General features: G+C 44.7%; 1 protein-coding gene across 1 annotated transcript in view; it reads left to right on the top strand.

The window, feature by feature from the left end:
• The first annotated feature begins 162 nt into the window (after nt 1-162).
• DTWD2 (DTW motif tRNA-uridine aminocarboxypropyltransferase 2) overlaps nt 163-13,186 on the top strand; it is a 57,704-nt gene continuing 44,680 nt past the window's right edge. Inside the window, exon 1 of the mRNA XM_032968716.2 lies at nt 163-2,740. Within this exon, the coding sequence (XP_032824607.2) occupies nt 2,520-2,740 (221 nt within the window). The 5' untranslated portion in view covers nt 163-2,519. The remainder of the gene's footprint in view (nt 2,741-13,186) is intronic.

Here is a 13,186-nt window from a genome sequence, read left to right as displayed (position 1 = left end):
CGGAGCAAGAGATGGGAATCAAACGTGGTACGTTGTTGGTCGGCACTATTCTCCAGCTGCATTGCATGATATTGGGCCGAGTTGTGTCTGGGATATAATCCACGAAGAGTTGATAACAATATCCAAAAGCTATGGTTTTACGGCCACATAATAAGTGATGCAATTTATTGTAATGCTGTATGGGCTACACACACACACGTTACATTCATTACCTGTCACGTTTCAGGAGTAGTTGGGTGCCCATTTCTTCCACACTTTAACAATGCTTTGAGATGAACAACTCCACTGTTAAAAGCTCTTGCCTACACCTGCAGACATCACAGCAGCGATTCACAGGCCACAGCTTGCTGATTTGTCCTGAAAAAAAAACCCACCAATTACTCTTGTCACAACTTTTTAACTAAAACTGGCTCGACTGCCGACAACCGATCACTAAGCGGAACTTTTAAAAATCCAAATTGAAAACCGATTTCTTTAATTGCTTTGAGGTGCTTCGTTGTCCTTCTGCCGCACCTCCGATTGGCATGGTGGGGAGTACGTACGGTGCAAAAAAAAGTTCAACATACATACTTACCAGTGTGGTGAAGTATGGTCAAGCAACCGAAGTGACCTACAGATCATCGGAGGCTTTCATCCTGAAGTATTGACAATGAGCTGTAAATAAATATTTAACTATACGTGTTATTGGGTTTCTGCCAAATAGCTATTACTAATGCTGTTCATTCCAAGATAGCCCAGAGTATTCAGCATGCATGTCTTAAACATGTCCAGGCAACAAGGATTTAGGCAAAACAAACTCATTCGTGGAATTGGCCACGCAAAAACCCATACAGAACCCTTCTGGGTCTTGAAAATCGATGAGGCCTTTCTGGATACATTGCATTCCCAGTATTAATTTTATTCAGACAACTTTAATCAAGCCTTGGTGGATAGCATGTGGGCCTCTAATCCAGCATTGTGGATGCACAACGATGGTTTAATGGATCCACACACAGGTTGTGAAACTCCCTTACCGTTAAGACCGAAACGAGGATGTGTCCACAACTCTGGCTGTCGGCTCATTATGCTGGTTGTCATTACTGGCGAAACGTCGGACTCGAATTGTAAAATGTCGTTTTACTCTCAAACACACCATTGTGATGAACTAGTAACGAATTGGCACGTTTTGTTTACGTGACAAACCTTACTCATTAGCTGTGTCGGGTGGTGGTGGGTTTACCGACACATTTACGCGATCAAACCCAAACAAAAACCTCATGGATATTGGTCGCGATGGCCTGCTACGTGTTTAAACCCCCTTGTACCATTCCCTTGGCTTCCCCAAGTCAGTACCGCAAGTGGGGGACTAATCTCCATCTGTTACATCTGTACGGGACAGTGTTATATATGCACACATCTGTCAACCCCTTATCAGTGCCGACCAGATTACAGACAAAATTCAGACCATATTGGTCAGCCCATGTGCTTAAAAATCTCAACGTTCAGTCTACAAAGTCCCATCACAAGGGAGAAACAGAGATTTATTTGCCCCTATTCAAACGGCTGTACGCCGTATGGAATTTAAAACTTAATTTCCCTTATCAGTGCCGACCAGATTACAGACAAAATTCAGACCATATTGGTCAGCCCATGTGCTTAAAAATCTCAACGTTCAACCTACAAAGTCCCATCACAAGGGAGAAACACATGAGATTTATTTGCCCCTATTCAAACGGCTGTACGCCGTATGGACTTTAAAACTTAATTTCCCTGTCGTACAAGAATACGGGGTAAACCGATGTCATCCCCCTACAACGCCTGATGATGCCGAGTGTAATCTCAAGCGAAACGTCGTACAGGATCGCAAAAATTGCTTTGCTTTTGAAGATTCCTTCTGAATTCTTAAAAAGAAAACTAATTCGATTGGCATATCTGCCCACTTGATTTAATTCGATTGGCCTTGTCGGGTGGTGGATGGGTTTTAGTGAACACATCGATCTAAAACAAACAAAACTAATTATGAATAAAATTGGTCGTGAAACCCTCCGTATTTTCTTTCTCACGTGACGCAATTGTGCTTTTTGCACATTTTCTATTTTTGCCTCATTGCTGTAACGTCGTGTGAACTTCTTTCGCACCGTACGTAGCCAACCGTGCTAATCGGGGTTTGCTCCCTGTACTTAATTCGGCTTTTGTTGTCATTGCGGGTGACCCAAGCGACTCTTGCAAAGGACCCGTCCTGCGGGTCCTGGTCTCTGGAGATTTCTCCTCACCCGACGAAATATAAAAAAATGAACTTGAAACTTTCACCACCAGCACCAACTTGACGCGATGTTGCCTTTGACCACGCGTGGCAGTCGCCACGCAGCCTCCAGGCCGCCATGTTGGGCAAGGAGGGCTAATCGGCTTTTCAATGGGACGTGTGACGGCAGAGTTCCCCCCACCCCTCCTATTATGGAGGAGGGGGGGGGAAGCGGGGTGAGTGACCTCACCTAAGATGGCGGCGCGGGTTTCAATTTGGCGGGAAAGCAACTGGCGTCATGGCCGATGGCGAGGGCTGCCGGCTGAGCGATGTGGTGAGCGGATTCAGCGGCCTCGGCTGTGCCGGGGGAGAGGAGGAGGAGGACGGCGACGACTCGAGAGGCGACGAGGTGGGGGGCAACGAGGAGGATGACGAGGAGGGAGCCTCGACGGTGTTCGGACAGCTGGCGGAGTTGCCGGCAGAGCCGCCGGATCGCAGGGCCACATGTTCGCGATGCGGGTGAGTTGGGTTGGGTTTTCCCTCAGAACATGAAACACTTAATTCGGATTTTTGTTTGTATCGTAAGACGCAGTTGGAATCATAACTGTAATAATCGACGACGTGCGACAGGATTTTTTTTAAAATATAAACGCTTCACAGAGAGCCTTGTTAAAAAGTGATGAGTTGTGATGTTACCGTACTGGAGTCACGTGATTTAAATGCATTTCCCGACAGTAAAATCTTAAGCTACGTTAACATTTGTAGATGTCATTAAATTACATTCATTACCCGTTAAGGGAAAAAATACAGTGATACGTTCCATCGGTGCAAAATTTGTACACAGCTGCATGTTTACAAGGTATGAGATTCACTCACCCCATCAACCCTTGAGGTCGATAAAATAGGAACACCATTCGAAAGTCAAGAGGAGCGATCCAACGGACGGACTGCCCCCCTGTCATGTGAACGTGGAATTTCCACCACTTGTTCAGGAATGTCAGCAGCCCAACGATTGTTTTTTTTTAAATTTGTTAAATGGAACCACCTCGATTACAACAAACGGCGTACTGTACAAAGAATAAACAGAAAAAACCATCAACACATTCGTCAATCACACTGGCCTTCGGGAAAATGTAATCCGACGTTTTTGGCAACGACCCTTATTAAAAAAGGGTCATTGTGCGAAATGTCGCCTTCTGGAGACATTTACATTAAGGGTCATGACGCGAAACGTCGTCTACTAGATGTTATTTTCCTATTTGAAAAAGGGACATTGTCCGAAACGTCGCCTCGTATATGTTACCTTTTCCTAATTTTAAAAAGGGACATTGCCCGAAACGTCGCCTCGTATATATTTGTTCCCTTTTCCTAATTGTAAAAAGGGACATTGCCCGAAACGTCGCCTCGTATATATTGGTTTCCTTTTTCTAATTTTAAAAAGGGCCATTGCCCGAAACGTCGCCTCGTGTGTGTATATATATTCCCTTTTAAGGCCACAGCGTTATTGGCGACCGTGTTGAGTTATTTCGTTATTGTCTGCTTGTTCCACTACTGCCAAGGCGGCAGCAGCGCCACCGCCACCACGGGACATTTGGGGAAGGTTGCGAGTTCAAATGTTGACTCGTTGTGGGGTCGACTCTGAGAGCCGCTCGAGGGGTGTGCGTGGCCTCGCTCACCACGAGGGGTGGGCGTGGCGGCTCCCACCACGAGGGGTGTGCGTGGCGGCTCCCACCACGAGGGGTGTGCGTGGCGGCTCCCACCACGAGGGGTGGGCGTGGCCGCTCTCACCACGAGGGGGGTGCGTGGCCACTCTCACCACGAGGGGTGTGCGTGGCCTCGCTCACCACGAGGGGTGTGCGTGGCCACGCTCCCACCGCGAGGGGTGTGCGTGGCCACGCTCCCACCGCGAGGGGTGTGCGTGGCCACGCTCACCACGAGGGGTGTGCGTGGCCACTCTCACCACGAGGGGTGTGCGTGGCCACTCTCACCACGAGGGGTGTGCGTGGCCACTCTCACCACGAGGGGTGTGCGTGGCCACTCTCACCACGAGGGGTGTGCGTGGCCACTCTCACCACGAGGGGTGTGCGTGGCGGCTCCCACCACGAGGGGTGTGCGTGGCCACTCTCACCACGAGGGGTGTGCGTGGCCACTCTCACCACGAGGGGTGTGCGTGGCCACTCTCACCACGAGGGGTGTGCGTGGCCACTCTCACCACGAGGGGTGTGCGTGGCGGCTCCCACCACGAGGGGTGTGCGTGGCGGCTCCCACCACGAGGGGTGTGCGTGGCCGCGCTCACCACGAGGGGTGTGCGTGGCCGCCCTCGTGTGTGGGTTGCCCTCTCGTCGCGTCTCGGAAAGGGAAACGCAGCTCCGAGGCCTGCATCGTGCATGGCTGAACGACCACCGTGCGAAACAGCATAAACTCAACAGATCGGTCTATCAAACACAATCCTTTAAATCAGGGGTGGAGAACGTCCGGCCCGCGAAATCATTTGGTCTCTGGCCCCGCCAAGGCAACCGCAGGCGGGTCTCCAAATTCAGTAAATCTCGGAGCAAACCTGGAAAAGCAGTTGCGAGTAGCAACATCGTCAACACCGGCTAACATCATCACACGCCTCGCCAAAGAGAAGCAGTTCCAGCCATCACATTAGGAGTGAGTTAATTGTTTGACCAAATATAACAGGCTTATTTTTAGGTTGATCATTTTGTATGGCCCGCGAATGATGTTATAAATATCCAAATGGCCCTTGGCAGAAAAAAGGTCCCCTGCCCCTGTGTTAAATGAAGAAAAATGTGTCTTGTGTGTACAGTATATAACAATGGGAGCGGTGGCGTAGCGGTTAGCACGCTGCGCTACGAACCCCGGCGACCCGAGTGCGATTCCAGCTCACGGTCAAAACCAGTGACGATTATCTGAACCGGTTCTGGACCTCCTCTACGTCGACTCAGCCTCACATGAGTACCTTTTGCGGTGTGTAAACGTCGCCATGAGGGAGACAAAGGCGGCCGGGCGTGGTGCTCGCCACCCACCCCATCGTGTGCCGTTCTGGCCTTCATAGGCGCTCACTTACAGCACTTGCCTCAACAAGTCTGAGGCTATACGGGGGATCTTTGTATAACAATGCCAATGTTTATGGCTGCGAAGCTACATTGTGAGCAGCAGCGAACAGTGCGGCAAAATCATTTGAACTGCTCCAAAGTATTATGCTCCCTGCCCTGCCTCCACTAAGCAGCACCGACCAACGTGGTGAAGTATTTGTTGCTATCAATCCCCCCATGTTTTTGATACTTGTCATGGCTGGTAGTTTGCACCGGTTGAACCTGTTTTTTTTTATGAGACAACTCAAGTGGACTTGGCCAGGATACATTGCTATTTAGGGTATCGTGACGATAGAACGAGACCAGAGATGGAATAGCAGCCAAAGGCGCTCCCTCTATCCGGCAGTGGTCAAGCAGTGGTTCGTGGTGGTGGTAGTGGTGACAATGATGAATATGAATCCACCAAATGTGGCCCCGGTCTAATCTTGGAGGCCGCCTACAATGCGGTGAAACGTTTACATTCTGATTGGCGGTAACGGAACTTTGTCGCCTATGCGTTTCTGATGATGATGATGGAATCTGGCCACGAGGTGGCGAAAGAGACCTTTCCTGAGCTATGGATAGCTTGGAGCCAAAAATCATGTTATGATTGAGGCACTTACACCAACTCGGAATGCGATTTTAATCATTAAAAAGGTAGCGCAGCCATTTAGCAGCATTATCAAAATAAATACTTGGTGGAGGTCATTATTTTAGGCATCCAATTTTACTGCATTAGGCAAGACATACTTGTAATCATAGTTTCTGTAGATACATGAAAATATCACAGTCTCGATACATTTTCATTGGAGTTCTCAACAATTTTGTTATACGCTCGGGTATGAATCTGGTATGCACTATGTCTGTCGAAAAGTCACGCGTATAAGAGGACAGTTTTAGAAAATCTTGAGAATGGTTAACCTATTTGCTGTACTGCCATCAACAAGCCACTTTGTGTTACATGATTGCCTCCACACGATCCACCGACCCCACCACCCCCATCCCCTCCTCGCAAGTATGCATCATCACAATCTCGAGAACACTCAGAGGCCGTGATCCCTCTCAGGCTAATTTTGGTAGCCATCAGTCTGCGACTGAGGTGATAGGATTCTAAGAAAATAATTGAGAGTACGTTGAAGTACATCTCCTGATAACCGTGGTAATCTGCCAATTGCCAGTTACATACTTCAATTTGTTTTGTTTTGGTAATGTTACGATTCCGTCCGGCTCTCTCTTTCCACCATTATTCTGAAGCACAAAACTGAGATTCAAATGCGGCATTGGAGTGTCATTATGGCCTTGGAGGCAAAACAAAATGGGGCTTCGGAGTCTAGGAGCGTGGAGCCTGGCTAATGGAGTGGTTTTCAAGGGCTTGAAGATAAGCGGTCGCATTAGGGCCCAAGACCCCCTAGGGAACACAGCGGCAGGCTTGGTTGATGAACTGTGTTTATTGGTATGCACACGCGTGCCGTAGTGTTGTCAACCTGATGCTGCTGGGCCCGTTGGAGGAAAAACCAACAAAGGAGGGGAAAAATATTTAACAACATTTGACATGTACGTTGATCTTTACGTTTAGCTGATTTTTTTTTTTAGGTTTGACAAATTCACCATTTGATGCCAGTGTCTGGCGTCTGTGGGTGGTTAAAAACGTTTTAAGACCGAAAAGAAGGGACACAAAAACCTAGATGATAGTTGAATACGCGGCAGTCATGCGGTGTAATAAATGCCTTATCGTTAACGCTTCTTTTTTATGTAATTGTGCCGTGTCAAAATTTTTTGCTCGTAACTTTCTTCTTCAAAGCTAATGTGTCCCACTTGATTCAGGATAACGGAAATGTCCCTTCATCGTAGTCAAATAATTTTTAGTCTTTCCTGAAAAAAAATAAGAAATGCATGTTTTTTCAGCGGGGTTTTTTGTAACGGAGATGATTGGCAAGAGCTCCTGACAGAATACTCTCACTACAAGGTTTTACCGCAAACTTGAATTGCGTTCTGCTGCGTTTTTATTTTCACAGCAGAGTTTGGTGACAAGGATGGCAGACTTTCAGACAAAAGATGTATCTGCTTTTACTGATGCTGCCTAATTGGCTGAAGTGCAATATGTTTATAATAGAAACAATAGTTCACTGCGGATGTTGGGGGAGTGTTTATTTTTTGCTAAAAACATGTAGCCCGGCGGCGGACTGTCTTAATTATTATTGTGTTCACTACCGAACGCGTATGAGAAATCTTCCTCTGTGTGACACGTCTCCATCCCTACGCGAAAGTGGACTGGGAGGAATGGAAACACAAAAAAATTGATAAATTGTTACGTCGCTAAGTCATAATTCTATCTCGGTTTATAAATGAAAAACGAGCAGGGCCCGATTCACTGCTTCCCCCAAGCGACTGTGCAGTGTGTGCAGACGCATGATAACTGGGTGACCCCTGAGCATAAAACATGTTCCCGAGCAGCTCGCTTATGCATTCATAATTTTTATTAGGGTGTTTTATTATTAATTTTTCCCCATTGCGTGTTAACTGTGGTTTTATTAGTATAAACACTGCGAGTCATGTTTATTCCATTTCTGAGTGAGAGTTGTGTGCCGCTGCCTTGCATGCATCTTGACGGGGTCTCGCCTGTCCCTTGAATTCACTGTTCGGGGGGTTGATTTTTTTTTTCTCTTCGGATGAATTCACTCATTGACGATGTAAATCTGAGCGGTCAGAACATCTAGCGTCCGCATTCTTTTCTTCCCCCTTCTCATTAATTATCATCACCAGTTTTATTTTCAGCGCAGCTCTCTTCACATCCACTGTTTTTGCAAAGCCATGCCCTGTTTCACCAACGCGATCAGAAAATGAACGTAATTATATTCAGATCCCAGGAGCTTTGGCGAGAATTCTTTTCATCCATATGTACATTTAACTTTTTGCCCTAGCGAATAAACTTTAGCTCCTCATGCTCACTGCATATTTATATACCTGCATTTGCAATGTTTGATGGCATTGACTAATTCTGTGCTCCATCAAATACATTAAAAGCCATCTGAGTTGTCAGTCAGTCAGCCAACTGAACAACTTGTGAATGAGCAGTGGATCGTGCTGGAGCGGCGAAGCAATGGCCACTGGAGAGCTCAGACCACAGAGCGTACCAGCAATTGATCATCCCAGGTCTCCTTTGCGAGCCAGATATGCTGTCCCAGTGGGCCTTACTTTATTGCTTATGGAGTTTATATATCGGCATGTATCATCAAAAATGTTGAAATAAATAGCGATCATTGTAATGCACTTTTGATGCGCATCGATTTACCGTGCAAATCAGACATGACTGAGGATTTGGTGCCGATTCGCCACGTTAAATCGAGACCCGCGCGTGCACGTGTGGTTGGAATAAAATATATCCTCTCAATTTTTTTATATCATCAACTTGTGTTTGATCGCTGAAGCAGCAGCAATTTAATTTACTTCATATCCATGTGTGTGTGTGGTTTTTTTGTACATGCAGTGCGTAATTATTTTGTGAAATGTTAATTTGCATAGACATTGGCATGCGTGTGTTGTGTTACATAGTGCATGGTATAAAATTGCTGTGGCCTGCCAAGTGTCGTCTTTCGCCAATGCATTTGTAAGCGAGGTGTTGCAACTGATTACTCGGTTAAGTACAACACGTTTTGAATAAATAATACCTCAGTTTTTTAGTTCATGTCTGGGCCAAAATAGACCCATATTCCTAGCATAATTCACGTAAATATCTGTGACATAATTAAAATGGAGCACACTTTTTAAAACTAAATATACGGAACTGTGCATGATTCAAAATTGAAGATTGAAATACACATATGCCGCTGCGATCAATACATACATTGCATTCCAAATTCACGACGTAAGTTCAGCGAACATTTAACTCTTCAGTATCCATGATGCGAGCTGGCATTTGGGGCACACCTTTGAAGTGCTTATCGCTAAATATTGGGCTCCTAAGGCACAGCAGTAGAGCCTGGTGAGAAGGTGTGAGAGGGGGGGGGAAGCTTCATCCGGCTCGGCATATTCTGCTTGTTTACCCACCTGCCCCCTGGTGTGTGCATGTAATTAAATTGGCACCGCTACAACCGAAAGAGACGGTTGGTGATTTGTTGGGTGTCTTTGTCAGTTTTGTGGCACTATGGTCATCTGCCAGTCATATTAGTCGGTCAACCCATGTCACTTGGGTCTGTCCCGTGACCTGCACATAGCCTGGCACAAGCGCCGTGGTGATGTCACCCACACTTAGTGGCGAATGGCGGTTGTTTTTGTTACTATGGTTAAGCTTTTGAGTCCACTTTTGCTGGCCGCTAGACATTGTGGGCCATTGGGCCTGTGCTCAGCATCTGTTTAAAAAAATAAACAAATGTAAAGTGGTAAGTTACTCTTCAACACACAGGTATGCTGAAGTAGTAACTAATTAGCAAGTTTTGTTTACGTAGACCTGTCAACCCCTTATCAGTGCCTACCTTATTACAGACCAATTCAGGCCTTATTGGTTACCCCGTGCCCTTATAAATCTCAGCGTTCATCCTACAAAGTCTCATCACAAGGAAGAAACATAAATAAATATATTTTCCCCGTATGGAAATGGCTGTACGCCATATGGACCTGAAAACTCAATTTCCCTTTACAAGAATACGGGTAAATCATATGGGTTGACAGGTATATTTACGTGAGCAACCTTACTAATTGCATTGTGTCAGGTGGTGGTGGATTAACGACACATCTCTATTTACGTGATTTAATCCAAATACCTTTATTATGGATTAAAATCTTTGTTTGGAAATTGTAGACGGGCGGGTGACTCGCTGAGAGGTAATTTCACTGACAGGTGCCTGGGTTTGAATCCAGGCAATTGCCTGATTAAACCCAGTTCTCTGGTGTGATAAACTAATGGTTTAAACCCATTCACCAATGCCTACACACACACACAAAAAACCCTCGTAACAACAGTTTTGATTATGCACCTAATGTGGTTAAATTCCAGCGCTGAGAATTAAACGTCGATTCAATTGTCACGTGACAAACATTAGTGTGAGTGGCAAGGCAGGTCAGAATGTTCTACCCAATGCCAGAGGTAGCTCGGTGAAATCCGCTTAGGTGGGCAATTGTCTCGGGCGATCGGAAAGGATGCTTCACCTTATGACGTGAATCATTTGAATTCAGTTCAACTCTTGAAGATTCCCACAGTCGTGCGTGGCGAAATCTTGAGAGAAGAAATGCTCGACGTGCAGCCACACCTGGAAAACTACTCTCGAAATAGAAGCATCTGCGAAACCATACATGTTTAATACATTTTAATTTAGCTGGGTCTTATTGATGTGACAGGTAGCAGCATTAGCAGTGACACTGGTGAGGATATGTAATAAAACAAAAACTAATTAGCTGAATTAGAACGTGAACTTTGAGGATGTCTTTTGCTTTTAGTTGATATTGAGGGTAGTGATTCACAGGCTAATATCCCAGACACTTTTCAGCGACTGGGTTGAATATTTATGCTAAATGTGTTATATAAAATGTATGCTGATTTGCTGTTTCATAATATACCACTTACACTTATTAATTCTTGTCATTTTGTTTTGGCATTTGCTCTCTGCTATCGTGTTAAATTACTTATTTGAATTCATTTTATATTTTTTAAAGACTCATAAAATATATAAAAAGATACCAATTATTTCGTTCCAGGTAAAAAAAAATCACGTGAAAAATATATTCCACCGTTAAGATTTGCCAATCTTTAAAAAGAAAAGCCAGTTAAAATGTTTTGCTTTACAGATTTTGAGTGGGAGCCGGCTAAAGGAGAGCTTTGTCTTTCTCATCCGCACGTGAATGTGTGTCATGGCACACAGCCAATTAATCATTAACATATCCATAACAAACAAAAAACAATCATTAAAATAATCATTGAATAATTTCCTATCGCCCCATGATCTATATCCCAGATAAATATTCTACATGTATTGTTTCAATTACTTGGAGAGCCAAACATTTTCACTTCATTATAATTCCCACTAAGTTCTCATTATTGGTTTTCTGATAAAAAGAGCAGGCGGGCAAAATTATTTATTTATTAAGGAAAAGCCAATTGCCTAAGTATTGCTATACCCTGGAAATGTGTCACGTGTCATTACACTTGGAGTCACAATGTGAAATGGTTGCACACCGTGAACTAATGGCCAACAATCTATAGACACGATAACAACGGCAATCAATTTCTCGCACAAAGAAAAACACGCAAATAATTACAATGTAATCAAGAAGCCATTCGCTACCTTTCTTTGTTTCCTGATTTTAAAAAAACGAGGACTGCTTGGCGGGAAGTTGGGACCACCGACGGAGATGAGAACCACCACCCAATGCTCGCTTGTTGAGCGCTGAGATGCGTTCACGTTGCACAGTGATTGAAATACATGAGTGTGGTGAACCTTTACAATAGTCTGTAGACTAAGCTGAGCGGTAGGCCTCGTGTGGTTAAACCCACTAATTGGGGTGCACGTGGTTAATTGTGCTCGCGTGCATTACCATTAATTATTATCAACCGCCGTTAAACAACAGTGAGGACCTTTAATTTGAAGAGGGAAAAAAAAATGTGTCCTGTTTATAACATTTGTGTAGCGCTTGAAATTAAAGCAGTTGTGTATCGCAACTGGTAATGTGTAGTACTTATCTGAAAACATAATTTGCCTCTGTGACACATTGTAAACAATAATGTTGCACATATTATTGGGATATTTTTTACCCAATCCAGTTCCTTCAAAACATTTACTCAAATTAAAAGCTATTGAAACCATACTCTTTGGTTCTTTCGGTAAAGTCACGTAGGTAGAAAAAACAATAGCTCACGACATTTCGATCGCCACACAAGCAATCGTCCTCAGGTGGGATAGAGGACGATTGCTTGTGTGGCGATCGAAATGTCGTGATCTATTATTATTATTCCCTATGTGACTTTACCGAAAGAACCAAAGAGTATGGATTCCTGCAGTCACGAAAGCTTCAAATCAAGACTTTTGAAAGCATTACAATTAAATGTATACCCACTGTATATTGTTATAAAAACCAAGTACTACTTTTATTATTATTTGTCCTGTTTACCCAGGAAAGCCTTACAGGCTCAAGATTATTTCAAGAGAGTCCTGCCATGTGGTCGCAGGAGGGAATGACGATTGCTATGTATTTTCCCAATTGAGAAATTTGCAAGGAACTTTTGAGATTAAACACATTTGGAGTGTGACACCAGCGTGCGATACGCTTCTCTCGAATGGCATAACGGAATCTTCCACGACCACTGTGAAGCAGGCGCCACTTATTTTACAGTCTAATAATTAATAATACACCCGCAGTATTCCAGTGTGTGTATTTTTTGGGTTGTAACTGTAGAAGTCAGTTTCAGAAACCCACACTTTTTCAGAGGTGACCTGGCCACTTATGATAGCTCATTGAAGTGGCCTATATAATATGTGGTAATTTATAGTAGCAGCCAAATAATCAATACGCATGTTTATAAATTTGGAGGGCACAACCGGAGGAACCCGGACCAAAATCCATGTGACCACGGGGAGAACCTGAAAACTCCAAATATACAGGCGTCAGGGTCAGGATGGAACCTCACGACCTCTTGCGTACTAGGCAAGGGAGATATCATCTCGCTACTGTGGTGACCTACGGGGCAAAACGTCGCACGTTGTGCCCAACTGCACTCGGCACACACCGAAAACACTGTATAGCCGTACAGCACAACTGTGAAAAACCTGCACGCGAGTTAAAAAAACAAGCGCTGTGTTACAAAATGCAACAAAATTAAATAATGGGAAGAACAAAGTAAATCTTTAAAATGTAGTGTTTATAACCGTGTACCGCTTTGGGCTTGTGCCTAATTAAT

This window comes from Petromyzon marinus, chromosome 40 (genome assembly GCF_048934315.1).
Source record: "Petromyzon marinus isolate PM22_M1 ecotype Great Lakes invasive population chromosome 40, UKy_Petmar_22M1.pri1.0, whole genome shotgun sequence".
NCBI lineage: Eukaryota > Metazoa > Chordata > Hyperoartia > Petromyzontiformes > Petromyzontidae > Petromyzon > Petromyzon marinus.
This window is presented reverse-complemented; position numbering and strand designations above follow the sequence as displayed.